The sequence below is a fragment of the Rhinatrema bivittatum genome, chromosome 4 (genome assembly GCF_901001135.1).
Source record: "Rhinatrema bivittatum chromosome 4, aRhiBiv1.1, whole genome shotgun sequence".
Classification (NCBI taxonomy): Eukaryota; Metazoa; Chordata; class Amphibia; order Gymnophiona; family Rhinatrematidae; genus Rhinatrema; species Rhinatrema bivittatum.
In genome coordinates, this window is record NC_042618.1 from 184,754,357 (window position 1) to 184,769,358 (window position 15,002).

The 15,002-nt window shown below is 41.6% G+C and overlaps 1 protein-coding gene across 1 annotated transcript in view; it reads right to left on the reverse strand.

Moving 5' to 3' along the window:
- HELZ (helicase with zinc finger) overlaps positions 1 to 15,002 on the reverse strand; it is a 639,316-nt gene that overhangs the window by 169,514 nt on the left and 454,800 nt on the right. The window contains 2 exon segments of the mRNA XM_029599344.1: positions 13,382 to 13,569; positions 14,366 to 14,417. Of these exon segments, the coding sequence (XP_029455204.1) occupies positions 13,382 to 13,569; positions 14,366 to 14,417 (240 nt within the window).

Consider the following 15,002-nt stretch of genomic DNA (forward strand, 5'->3'; position numbering starts at 1 on the left):
TCAAGGCTTTCGTTATTGCCTAACTTGTCCATGGCTAAAGCAAAGTTTCTTCCCTGTAACAGGTGTGCTTCTCTGTAGCAGCAGGACAAATCAGCCTTGCAAACAGGTGATGTTATCGGATGGAGCTCAGAAAGACCAAGAAAGTCTTTCTGAGCATGCACAGGGGGTTCTGATGCAGCTGCCGCATGAATCTCCTCAGTTGTACCAAGCTAACCTTCAGCTCTAAGGGGAAGTTGGTAGGACTGTATGGATGATTTGTCCTGCTGTCCTTGATGAACACCTGTTCCAGATAAGTAACTTTATTTTCGCTGTAAATAAGCAAGACAATATTTAGTCACACAAGTAGGCACTCCCAAGCTGAAGGCTGCATTTGTTTGCTATTTTCGTATTTCAGCAAAGAATATACAACTCGTGTTGTGCTAGTGTCAGAGGGAGATTAAATAAGCTTTTGAGAATACTTGACTGAAACTGTTGCTTGACATGAAGCATTCTCAGGCAGTAATGATTTGTGAAGGTCTGGATAGAGGACATTGTAGCAGCCTTCCAGATATCTTTTATGGAAGCAGAGCAAAGACGATCTAAGGAAACGTTGGCAGCCCTGACTTGATGGGCTTTTACCTTATTTTGAACTTGTTGTCCCGGCTGAGCATAACAATAAGAAATGAAATCTGAAATCCAAGTGGACAGAGTTTTTTCCATAACCAAATACCCCTGTTTGATTAAACTGAAGGAGATGTGAAGACTTACTATAAGCCTTCGTTCTCGTCAAATAAAATAAAGCTCTTCTGCAGTCTCTGATAGGAAGAGCTTGCTCAACCTTACTGGGATACAGTCTTGGAAAAAACAACAATAATACAATGGATTGATTTAGATGAAATTGAGAGACCACTTCTGGTAGAAACTTAGGGTGAGTTTTCAAAACTATCTGCTGTAAATTTGATTATAAGAAGAGACTAATGATTATTATCAGCTTGCTCTGTGGGAAGAAGTTACTGCTATTAAAGACAACACTTTCCACAAAAGGAATTTTAAATCTGTTGTGGCTAGAGGTTCAACGGCAATTCCATGAGCTGAGCAAGAACTATTAGACCCAAGGTGTGGGAGAATCTTTAAGCATTCTGTGAATCTGGCAACTATAGGCTACTGTGAGATGGGAATTCCTTTTGAACTGTTATGGTATGTTTCTATAGCACTGAGATGAACTCGGAATGAGCTAGTTTTCAAACCTGCGTCAAACAGTTTTTAGAGATATTGAAGAAAGAGAGGAATAAGTCAGTTAAAACATCTTGATTTATTCAAGAATACCAGATCAAGAATCTTTTTCATTTAAACTTGTAAGATATTCTGGTAAAGCGTTTTCATGATGCTAAAACATCCTTAGTTACTCCTGCAGGCAACTGCCAATTGGCTTTCAACATCCATGCAGTTAGTGACTGTATTTGGAATAAAGGATATTACGTTGTATTGCGTGATCAGGACTGGGAATATATGAAATCTTATTGGTTGTGGACAGCTAGCTGCTGAAGACATGGAAACCAAATGTGATGAGGCCAAAAAAGGACTATCAAAATCATTAGACCTTTGTCATGTCTCAACTATAAAAGGAATTGGAAGGAATGCATAAAGAAGTCCTTGATTCTATGGAATCAAAAAGGCATCTATTGCCATACAATTCCTTGCTGGTCTCCTGGAACAATACATGGGAACTGTGCTGTCTAATGGCATTGTAAAGAGGTCTATCTGTGGAATACCTCAAAGATGAAAAAGCTCTTGCTCTATTTCATTGTTCAGTGATCACTTGTATGGTTGCAGGTATCGACATAGCTCGTCTGATATTTGGTTTTGGTTTATAGGGAGTTAGACAGCTATCAGAAAAATTCCTTGGGAAACTGCCCATTTCCAGAATTTGCATGCCTCGTGTGAAATACCCCATTTTTCCTTATTTCTTGATATAGAACATACTACTTGGTTGTCTAGGTTAAAACCACCTTTTCTTTTAGCTAAGAATTGAAAACTTTTAAAGCACTGGAGTTTTATGCGCTAGGTGATTTATGTGAAGTCATTTTCCTGTGAAGAATAAGTTCCTTGAGAACAACAGTTGTTGAGAAGAGCTCTTCATCCCCAACTGGAGACATCTGTCATTACTGCAATCTGAAATTGAGGTTGGTGGAAGGATTGACTCCTGAACAGATTTACAGTTTTCGGCTATCTTGCAAGAGATTAGGTGAGATTGTTAGAAATGTTCACACCTTGTGGGAAAGTGGCTGCATACATTGATCCCACTGAGCTTTCAGATGCCATTGTGAATGTAAGAACATAAGACTTCACAAAACACAAAAGGCACCACCTCTCACTTGAAAATCACTTATTGGCGCACTAAAAAAACTAGGAAATGTGAATAAAGAAAAAGAGAAAAAAATTATTTATAAAGTAAGAGCCGCATCTGCAAGCCTGACGACATGTTCAGCCTAACCAGGGTGAACCGTCCGGTCTAGTCTTCATTTGCAGCTCTTACCCGGCCATGAAGCCTGATAGTAAGTATTGTGGGCTACTAGCGCCCACCCTCGCAGTCTCAGAGAAAACTTGCCAGTAAGTCAATTTCTTCGGATCCAACGGCTTTGTACCACCAGAGCGGATTTTAAAGTCCAAGCACACTTATTGAGCACAAGATTTGCGGCGAGAGGTTATCCAACACGCTGTATCAGACGAGCTTACATGCAAGCCAAGTTTGCACACAGAGATTGGTTATTTCTACAGAAACCTGATGAACATTCGGATATCTCACCTGCGTGCTTCCTTTTTCCTCTATGACGCACCAAATGAAAAACATCATTGCGCATAATTGGCATATTTTGCAACTTCATCCAGAGTTCCAACACATCCCACGGTTCACATACACTAGAGGCACTAATTTACGGGATCAGTCAGTGCACTCAGACTCAAGCAGACCACTACACACAAGCATTACAGGGTCTCATAACGCTTGTGGCTCGTGCTCTGTGTGCAAAGTGATGAAGACACTGAAGTTCTTTTTTTCTCCAGATTGAATTTCACACTGTCTTTAAAACAGAAGACAGATTGTACATCTGCAGGAGTCATTTACCTGATTCAATGTCCATGTAACCTTTGGTACGTGGGCAAAACAAGAAGACAGCTAAAAACCAGAATGATAAGGCATAGATCTTTGCCTGAATAAAGCACGTACTACAGCTCCTCTGGTTACACATTGTTTGGAGAAAGCTCATAGTTTTGAATCTCTATGTGTCTGTGTCTTAAAACAGCTTTTTCCCTCATGGCGTGGGGGTGATTTCAATGGAGCTCTATTACAAGAGGAACAGCGGTGGATACATTTGCTAGACACTGTACATCCAAATGGTCTCAATTCAGCCTTAGAGTTGCAATTTTTCCTTTGACACCAGTTTGTTGACACAGTAACCATGACGATCAAGCGTCATGACATCATTATGCTTTAGTTCGCGCGGGCTATTTAATCATTCTACCCTGTTGTAATCGGTCTCTGTCCCACATTCAAGAATACATCATTGAGAGACCTGCAGTCTGGTTCAGACAGTTACAAGAGGAGGTTGGCTCAGCGATAATACAAGTTAAGTGATGATCTTTTACCATTCCCGTAATACAAGTTGATTGAGTTTGTTATCTGCCTTCTTTTCTTTAAAAGGTATTTTTACCCCTGATGAAGCTGCAAGTTGCGCAGCGAAACACCGGCCGCTGTCGGGGAGATTGTTTGTATACATCAACGGGACATTGGGACATTGTTTAAAATTTACAAAAACTTGTTATCTACAAAATATATTCCTTCAGGCTTAATAGCCCACAATACTTACTATCAGGCTTCACGGCCGGGTAAGAGCCGCAAATGAAGAATAGACCGGATGGTTCACCCTGGTTAGGCTGAACACGCCGTCAGGCTTGCAGATGCGACTCTTACTTTATAAATAATTTTTTTCTTTATTCACATTTCCTAGTTTTTTAGTGTGCCAATAAGTGATTTTCAAGTGAGAGGTGGTGCCTTTTGTGTTTTGTGGATTTTCATTTCCAGGACCTACTTTATGCTCTTTGTTTTTTGATTTGTCAAGAACATAAGACTTGCCATACTGGGTCAGATTAAGGGTACCATCAAGCCAGTATCCTGTTTCAAAAGTGGCAAAGCCAGGTCACAAGTACTTGGCAGGATCCCAAGGGTTAGATAGATTCCAAGCTGCTTATCCCAGGAATAAACAGTGGGTTTCTGCAAATTTACCTTAATAATGGTTAATGGACTTTTCCTCCAGGAACTTGTCCAAACATTTTAAAAACACAGCTAAACTAAGAGCTTTCACCATATCCTCTAGCAACGTATTCCAGAACTTAATTATGCGTCAAGTAAAAAAATATTTTCTCTTAAGAACATAAGAACATGCCATATTGGGTCAGACCAAGGGTCCATCAAGCCCAGCATCCTGTTTCCAACAGTGGCCAATCCAGGCCATAAGAACCTGGCAAGTTCCCAAAAACTATCCCATGTACTGTTGCTAGTAATAGCTGTGTCTATTTTCTAAGTCAACTTAATTAAAAGCAGGTGATGGACTTTTCCTCCAAGAACATATCCAATCCTTTTTTAAACCCAGCTACACTAACTGCACATCCCCTGGCAACGAATTTAATTGTGCGATTAGTTTTAAATGTGCCACATGCTAACTTCATGGAGTACCCCATAGTCTTTCTATTATCAGAAACAGTAAATAACTGATTCACATTTACCCGTTCTAGACAGCAGAGTTGCTTACCTGTAACAGGTGTTCTCCCAGAACAGCAGGATGTAGTCCTCACATATGGGGGTGACGTCACTGGATGGAGCGCTATCATGGAAAACTTTTCTGTCAAAGTTTCTAGAAAGCTTTGACTGGCACACTGAGTGCACTGAGCATGCCATGATCCCTGTGTCCACAGGGGTCTCCCTTCAGTCTCATTTGTAGCAAAAAGTGTGAGCGAAAAAATAATAAACGATAGCGGACCAAACTCCGCAGGGTGGCGGGTGGGTTTCGTGAGGACTACATCCTGCTGTACTGGGAGAACACCTGTTACAGGTAAGCAACTCTTTCTCCCAGGACAAGCAGGATGGTAGTCCTCACATATGGGTGATTAGCAAGCTACAGGCTGACTCGAATTACAACAGGCCAATAGCAGACAACTCGTGCAAAGGCACAATAATTGGGGTGCTATTGGCAATGATGAGGCAGCCTGAAATCACAGCAGGTGGTTGTGGAAGGAGTTGGGGATTATAGTGGAAGAAAGCTTTTCAAGACAGGTTGGCCAAAGGCAGAGTCTTGACAGACTTCCATATCGAAGCAGTAGAGGGCTGCGAATGTGTGAAGAGAGCTACATGTCGCAGCCTAGGAAATGTCGGCAATTGGTACTGAATGATAGTGTGGTACTGATGTTGTCATGGCAGTTACAGTATATGCCTGCACTCATTCCTAGAGAGGAAGGCTTGCTGCCTCATAGCAGAATTCGATACCTTCTACTAGTCAGTTGGAGAGTGTTTGTTTGCTACTGGAACTCGCAGCTTGTCTTTGTCAAGAAGGAAAGAGTTGGTTGTATTTTTTATGGAGTGTGGTGTGGTCTAGATAGAATGCAAGTGCACGCTTACAGTCCAAGGTGTGGAAAACCCTCTCACCCTGGGGAGAGAGAGGCCTTGGGAAATAGTGGCAGAGTATATTCTGAGTAAGGTGAGAGGCTGCGTCTACCTTAAGAAGAATACTAGGGTGAGTATGGAGGACCACTCGGTCACGGAGAAACCTAGGGTCGGGTGAGTATGCAACAAAGGCTTGCGACTCACTGACCCTTTTAGTAGAAGTGATGGCTATGAGGAAAAGAATTTCCCATGTTAGAATTTTAAAGTTATAGGAACGTAAAGGCTCGAACGGGGAACGTATGTGTCTTGTAAGCATTACATGTAGGCTCCATTCCATAACCAGTGATCGTAGAGGAAGTTTAATCTGTAGAGAACCCATGATAAGCTGACTCATAAGGGGTTGAGCCGTTAATCGGGCATCCCCTACTCCAAGGCGGTACGCTAAAATGGAACTGAGGTGTACCCGTGCGGAGGATGTCTAGGGACCAGAATACGAGGGGTATCCTAGATAGCGTAAGAGAGATGGAGTGGTGCAGAAAAAGGGGCTAATACCTTTTTGTGCACACCGGGGTAGATTTTCAAAGGGGTACGCGCGTAGGATACGCGCGTACCCCCCGAAAACCTACCCCAAGCCCCCCCTGCGCACGCTGAGCCTATTTTGCATAGGCTCGGCGGCGCGCGCAAGCCCCAGGACGCGCGTAAGTCCCGGGGCTTGCATGGAGAGGCGTGTCGGGGGCGCGGCGGTCGTGACGCGGTGTTTCGGGGGCATGGCGCGGGTGACGTGACGTTTTGGGGGCGGCGCCGCGGGCGTGGTTTCAGCCCGGGGGCGTGGCCATGCCCTCCGGAACAGCCCCCGGGTCGGGTGATGGCGCGCCAGCAGCCCGCTGGCGCGCGCAGATTTACATCTGCCTCCAGCAGGTGTAAATCCAGCGATAAAGGTAGGGGAGGGTTTAGATAGGGCCGGGGGGGGGGGGGGGGGGGTTAGGTAGGGGAAGGGAGGGGAAGGTGAGGGGAGAGCAAAAGAAAGTTCCCTCCTAGGCCGCTCCGATTTCAGAGCGGCCTTGGAGGGAACGGAGGCAGGCTGCGCGGCCGATCCCGGATTTTAATGGCTACGCGCGTATCTATTGAAATCCCGCGTACTCTTGTTCACGCCTGGTGCGCGAACAAAAGTACGCGTTCGCACTAAATTATAAAATCTACCCCACCATGTGGTAAAACTTGCCCACTTTGAATGGTAAGATTTACGTGTGGAAGGCTGTTGTGAAGGTACAAGTACCTGAGAATATCAGTGAGTCTGTGTTATGAAACTGACCTGTAAGCAGGCAAATTGGGTACTAGAGTGATAGGATGAGAAGTATGGGGAGCATACTTGTCGAGGCCAGAACGTGGTTGTGAGAATCATTGGAAACTTGTCCTGCTGTAGCATCACTAGAGTTTTGGCTATGAGCGGTATCGGAAGAGATGCATGTAGGAGGCCTTTGTTGCAGGGGCGAGCAAAGGCATCCATGGGAACACATTTCAATGCATGTGTAGGGAGTAGAGTCTGTGGTTCGATTCGGACGCAGAGGTCAAAGGTTGGTTGACCTCAGCGCTAGAAGATTTTGCTTGCTACATATGGATTCAGAGACCATTGGTGAGGATGGAGACATCTATTGAGATGGTCTGCTAGTGCGTTCGGTATGCTTATTAGATAAATGGCACGTAGATGCATGGAGTGTGCAAGGGCCGAGGCCTAGAGCTGCGCGGCCTCCTGGCAGAGCAGATAAGAGCCTGTGCGTGCTTGTGTGTTGGAATACCACATTGCCACTATGCTGTCTGTATGCACAAAGGTTTGTGTGAGAGGCAGTGTTTTGACAGCTGGACTCCAAGATAATGGCCAAACTGAGAGGATGAATAGGACCCTAAAACAGTTCATTCGTGCCTATGTGAGTTGCCGTCAGAATAACTGTGCCGAACTGTTGCCATGGGCAGAATTCGCCATTAACTCACATCCAGCGTCATCCACTTGATCAACAGCTTTCGAAGTGGTTTATGGATGACTACCTTCACCGCCACTTCCACTGACTCTCTCAGTGTCATCCCCAGCAGCTCAATCCACTGCTGATGATATCCATCAATCATGGACTCAGACTAAAGACATGCTAATCAAAGCGGGTGAGCGAGAAAAGAAATCATCCGACACTCATCACTCTAATGCGCCTGTATTTCAACCTGGTGACAAAGTCTGGCTGTCAACTAAGCATTTGAGACTAAAGTTACTTTATACTCTATTTGCTCCACGTTACGTTGGACAGTTTCCAATTCTCCGACGTCTTGGCAACATTACATACAGTCTGAAGCTACCATCTGGATTGAAAATCCACAACGCATTCCACGTTTCACTTTTGAAACCACTCATTCTCAGTGAGTTCTCATCCAAGTCTCCAGCACCAACTTCTATTAACACAGAGGACGACCTTGAATATAAGGTTGAAGCTATTCTGGATGTAAGAAGATGTGGCAAAACTTGGGAATACCTTCTGTCTTGGGAAGGTTTTGGCCCCGAGGAAAATTCTTGGGAGCCAATGGCAAATATCCTGGATAAGGAGATGCTTCTTCAGTTTCATCAGATGCATCCACACAAACCTAAACCTGGTAAAAGGACCGCAGGCTGCCCTTTGAAGGGGGTACTGTTGCGTCCGTCGGTCTTCGACGGCTTCGCCTCGCTTACCTCTCTCTACTCTCGGCTCCTCCCGCTCACCTTGGACTGATGGCCGCCGTGGCGTCTGCTTGCCGTTCTCTCCAGCGTCCCCGGACCGGCTTTGGTGCTGCCTCCCGCCATTCTCCTTCAAGATACCTCTAGAGTGCTCGCACACATGCCGCCCTCATCTTTAACTCTACGTTGGCGCGAACCTCAGGGACATCCCCCTGTTCTGACGTCACGACTTCTGGGTATATCTGCCTACAGTATTTGCTAGCTCGTTGAGTTAGCAAAAGGATTCGTACAGATGGGATTCGCTCTCCGTTCCTAAGCTACTCTGCCACTCTTACTACCCTTCGGGGTCTCTATAATGGGTACCCGCTCCTCGGGGGCCTCTTTGCTTCTTTCAGGTGCTATCAGGAAACTGGTACTCGCTCCTCAAGGGCCCATGTTCCTTGTGTCGCTGCCTGCAACCTCTACCCTTCTACTTGGAAGAACTAACTTACAGCTCCCATCAGTGAGTACAGAAACCATCTCTCTCCACAGTACTGCTTCACTGGAATTAGGTACTCGCTCCTCGAGGGCCTGCTCTCTGCTCCGGTGCCAGACCTCTCGTCTAGTGGAATCTCTGTTACTGCTAAGTGAGTACAATGCTACCGAGTCTCTCTGCTCTAAGTTATCAGGTACTCGCCCTTCGAGGGCCTGCTCTCCCTGTCTCGGAGCTTCTCCAATTTCTACATTGGGACTCAATGTTAATCTTATTGTGTGCTCATAACTCTCAGTCTCTTTCAACTACAGCATTGCCTTGCAGAGGATCTACAACCACTACTCACTACTGCCACCTCTGGTGGCCATTCACACTGTTTAATGAAAGATTCAATTCTGTGTTTGTCTGTCCAGAGTCTAGCCTGACACCATGGTCCCTCATGGGGCTGCCCCCTGTGGGCGTGGTCAGCTGCCACAGTGTCCAAGGATCCACCCAGACACCATTAACCATAACAATAAATAAACGGATAAAACACTAAGGTAATTTTTATAAACAATTTCAAAAGTTCTCATATTTGGTATAAACTTACTGATGGCGTAAATCTCTGCTCCTTAATTACATGAAATATGTATTAACTTTTCTGTATTCCACACAGACATGAAGCTTCCTTATTCTGTTACTACCATACATTGCTAATTCATTGTTAATTAATAATCAGACACTCTGCTTGCATTTTATTCATATACCATTTGAACATTTCTGCTCATCTGTTTTATAGAGGTAACCAGCAGACTACCTCTATGGCATTGCAGGCTCTGTTGGCCCAGTGTGTGCGACATGCATACCATTTTGATGCACATTCTTCTTTGATTCATCATTGTGATCTTCATAAAGTCCTAAAAGGCTATAGAAACTGGCTCCATGGATTTTACCAATAAAGAATAGCAATGGTGAACTAAAACATTCTGCAAACCTCTATACAAAACTACAACCTACAATTCAAGTCTAGGCCTCCTGCAGCCCACCAGTATTCTATTCACTACAGCAGTTTGGTATTCCAAAGATATCACAAGGATACAAAATCTTCCACCATGGCATTTCTAAAAGTAATGTATTATTAACATTAATAACTTTTTTTGCTGGGAGATTTATTATTGTATTTTTGGCCTGAGGATTTTCTCCTGCTCCTTTGGACTTCTAGCTCAAGCAGAAACCAACCCTTACTCGGCAACGGTGTTATAAGTGTTCGTTCACAAACAACTACCTAAGGGGTCCCCTATTTTTATAACCCTCTCTAGCCCAGACATTGCTATGCTAGTTCTTTGCCTGGAGCCAAAGATCCTGATATGTATGTATCCTAGTTCCAGCCAGTATTTATGTTTTATATTCTGCTTTTTTGGCACTTCAAAGTGGATTACATTCAGGTACTGTAGGTATTTCCCTATCCCTAGAGGGCTTACAATCTTAAGTTTTGTACCTGGGGCAATGGAGAATAAAGTGACTTGCCCAAAGTCACAAGGAAAGACAGTGAGATTTGAACCGTGGCTTCCCTGGTTCATACCCCACTGCTCTAACCAGTAGGCAACTGCTCTACTTGAGCAATAGCTAGGACAGCTTGTCCCACAGGGGCTGTTAGGAGGTTTATAGTAATGCTTGAGTAGGCTATTTCCTTTGTTAATGCTCTAAAATCTAAGGGCCCTCTGGATAGGCCCTGGCTTACAAAGCCTCCAGAGTATTATGTGACAGTTATTAAGAGTAAGGTGATAAGGGGGATAACAATGAAGAAATATAAGTGGTAATGCATGATTAGCTGTGGTCTGAGTTAAGTGATTCATTCTTTGTTTATACCTTGTTTATGGTCTATGCTGATGTCTTGATAATAGTTACTTGATGAATCTACATGGTTAGTTGCTCAACAAGGCATAAGTCCCTCTACAACTATTAAATCTTTTTCTCCTTTCTTCGTATATCATATGCTGGTGGTATAAATTCTTCACTCTCTCTTCTTGCTGATATGATAGAATTTGTTACATAAAAATCAAAATAAATTTTTAAAAAAAGATTAAGGCTGCGGAAAAAAAGATAATGTCAAAGGGAATGTGTAGGCCAGTATATGGTTGAAGCTTATTTTTCCAACTAGCAATTTTCGGGATTTGAAATTTGTAGAAATAAAGGTCAAACAAATTGTAAGTGATACCCTTATAGTGGACTATCTTAATAGATTTGTGACTGATGTTGAGAGCTATGCCTCCTTCATTAGACCAGTACAGAACGAGCTAGGGATGTTGTTGCCCGAATATACATATAGAATTCAGACTGCATTATTATGATGGCATGCTGGCATTTGTTTTCAGAGTTGTAAAGTGAAAGGATGGAGGAAGTGAGGGGTGATATTTTCAGAAGGGGGTGAGAAAGCTTGGATATCCAGGCGGAAGCATTTTTAGTAAAACCTTCAAGCAGAATTATTTGAAGCATGGCACCTGTATTGGATCAACAGAAACGGAATACCTTTGAATAACCAGCTTTTAAGAAATATGTGTTTGGGTAAATATAGAGTTTAAGTATCTACCTGGAGCTTTATGAGTGTTTTATAAAGACGGTGAAAAACGCTATTGCATTTGAACATTTGAAAAATTAAGTGGACTCAGAGGCCTATAATTAAAATGGGGATATTGATGTGATTGACACATGGCTGTGTCTGGAGTAAGATCGATGCATGAGGGTCTCTTTACATGCTTTATGTATATATGCTCGATCAGAACAAGAGGATGTAGGTAGTCAATGAGCAGTTAGTAGTATATTTTCTAGCTATAGTGATTTCTGATCATCTAGTAACATAAGATATTCAAAGTTAAAATGGTCAAACACAAAACAACTTAATAGGTACATTGTTTTCCTCACCTCTTACCAGACATAGTCCTCCTGTAACTGTAAATTCTGCCATTTGCCTCATTCAACCAGATTTATCGCCATTTCTGATTGAATATACCAATTTAAAATTCCTCAAATCAGGTGAATCTAGCTCCAATATATTTTCGCCAATCGGAGTAACTTCATCATTTAATTGTTTTTAGGTATTTAACCAACTAGGTCAAACGCTAGTAAAAAGCAACACTATTGTTTTGGTGGGGGATTCCTCCCTATTTTTATATCCGTTCCCTTTGCATATTCAGTCCACTTTAGTCTCTGCCAATCCAGGCAGAAGAATCCTGGCCCAGGAATCAAATCCAGATTTTCTGCATGGTAGTATATGGCACTTCCTACTTGAGTCACCTACAGTACACCTACAGCAACACTGTAATATCCTATCATCTTCACTGTCACATACCAAATACCTTAACTAAAAAATCAACATATGTTTTAACACCGCATATACACAAAACATAGCTATTTTAATTGTTCTGAAAAGTTAGGAATAACAGAATTCAGAATAAATTAACTGGTATCTAACTGGGCGTTAGGTAACAATTTAAAATGTGAAAAAATTCAGAATAAAAGAGAGTAGTTGTCAGCACAGCAATGATATTTTTGTCCCAAGACTGAATCAAACAAAAACAAAAAAAACCCCCCAGCAAATGGTCATACCTATGATGGCACTATTGCTTACCATGAACAACTGCAATTTTCATTTTCTACTTCCACAATATGGTTCTGTATCAAAAAACTCTTGGGCAGTTTTATAAGATGTGAGAATCACCAAATAAAACCTTCCTTTTGGGATCATAAACTCTCAAGCAATCAAAGGGGCATAGGCTTAAGATTACATCTTAAAGAAAAAAACTCTTGAAAAATAAAGATATTATGTCTGGACACCAGAAAGATCTATCTACAGTGAATGTGTCACATAAATATATTGGAAAAAATTAAAAAATATATAAATTCCACTTTAAAGAGACATTCTTAATGTAGCACCAGTTTCTTAGGGGGATAAGAAGAAGAAAATGAGCATGTCAACAAACCTAGTTACGTTGCAATAATAAAATTATTTTGTTATACAGTGATAAGATCAGGAGATATAGTTATTAGAATAGCAATATCTATTAACTTGATCCCATCACGAAATATATAACAGCATTACAACAGCAATTTATGGTTGCGGGCAAAGAAGTGGGCTGTCAACAAAATGTAGTGGTCATCAACAAATGCAATACTTGTCAGCAAATGTTTGTTGGGAAATATATTCACTCGTAAATACAATATTTCTTTACAAAGTAAGCTTGCCTTTCCAAAACAAACACCATTCTGACCGGTTTCTTGTTCTAGGAAACTTCCTGTCACCAAGCGGGCAGGAAGTTGCACTCTGCAGAACTATATTCAATACTGCTTTTTTGCAAGCTACCACTAGTTTCATTTGAGCAGTATCTGACTCTTCCTCCTGCAGGTGCTCCAAGTGCTACTTCATCAGCACTCCCAGACCCATTCTCTTTCAAGAGCAGGAAACTGAGTGGTGTGAAAGAATTCCTGTCTCCTGCACAGCAGCATAAAGTATTTAACACCGGGTCACCAGAGCGGCCCTTGTGGCTTATCTATGTATAGAGGTTCAAGCTTATAAGACCAAAAAATATAACAGAATGCTTACAGTTAAAGGCACAGACATAACCATATTTCCTCCATAGACAGCAGGTACGTAAAGAATACTTGTCCCAGTATGAGGATCTATCCTTTGTACGGGGCTTGGAGATTTTCCCAAGGCGGGGTGAGGTCCAAGGGGAGGAGTATATGCTCGGATAGGATTGCCAATGAGTACAGAAGGATTAGGCTGCTGAACTGAAACAAAAACCAACAAAAAAACAATGCAAAAAAAAAAAAAAGAGGATGTGGAAACCCATATAAAGTATCTACAAACTATTGCTTTAAATTCAAGTAAAGGCTTGTTTTTTCCAAAAATGTTTTTTTGTAAACAATTCTACTTTGATAGAAAATAAAAGTATTACACAAGGACCAGACAAATTCTACAGGTTAATTACTAAAGTTTTACATGATACAGGTGTTTTTTAAGAAGTATAATTTTTAATTTTTTTATCTTTTAAAATTTGAAATTTTATTTTTTAAATTGCTAGCAAATGTGTAAAGCATGATCATGCTTGCAATCACAATATTGTGATTAAAGACATAAAATTATGAGGGACAGCTATGGAAATTATTTAGTATTAGGCAAATGGCCATTAAATTCCATCAATAGCACAACCCAAGGAACAGAAGTGAAACTAAATGGAAGGTGCAAGTCTGGACGTTTCTCTTCTGTTATCAGATGCGGAACCATAGACAATCATCAGAACTTACAATTTATTACAATTCCTCTGTTTATATTTTTTTCTACAGTTCTACTGGATAATTAATCTAAACAATAAATAAAATAAATACTGTGTCACAAAAACTTCAATTTATGTGCCCTTAAACATTCAAATTCCGAGCACAGGCAGAGATCTTTATGAGGAGGATAAAAGCCTTTTCCAAATGAAAATACACCTTCAAAAGCTAATAAACCAAACAAAATGCTAACATATGCATAACTTTTACTTTAAAAAAAAAAAAAAAAAAGTCAAACAAAAAAAACCCTTACCAAGTCCATCAGTTTGAAAGTGCTCATTCTGGTTATGATGATGGCCTTTAGCCTTGAAAAAAAATGAGTTAAGTATTATTTCACTTATCGAATCACCATAATTAAAACAGCAATGCCTTCTATTTGCTGCAAGGGTAAATTAAAATACCACACCTAAGCTTCTTATTATTTATTTATTATAACAAAGCTGACCAGTCAATTCAAAAACAGCAATTAACTAGACTCAGAGAAGACTGAGCAATGAGCTATCATATTTCCTGCCCCTTCTCAGCTCAGCTCCATCTATTTTAGGCATCAGTTGGGTGTTTTTGAAATAGTCTTCCCATGATGGCAGGGAGTCTGACAGGCCACGGAGGAAGAGATGCTATAGCTAGCTGCCTATCATTTTTCCTAACCTGAAGAACTGTTCTTATGTCTACCAATCCGACTAGGAGAAATGCTTCCATTTCTTATTCTCGTCTAAGCCTTCTACTTGCGAAATTAATTTTTGCAATGAGTAGGCAGACACTGCTGCTTTAATACAGAAAAGCAATAATCGATTCTCTGAAACCTCACAATCAGATCCTATTGTAACTTTCAGTACTGGGCATGCAGAAGCTTTCAGGATTAAGTTTGAAGACTGATATTTTTTGTTTTT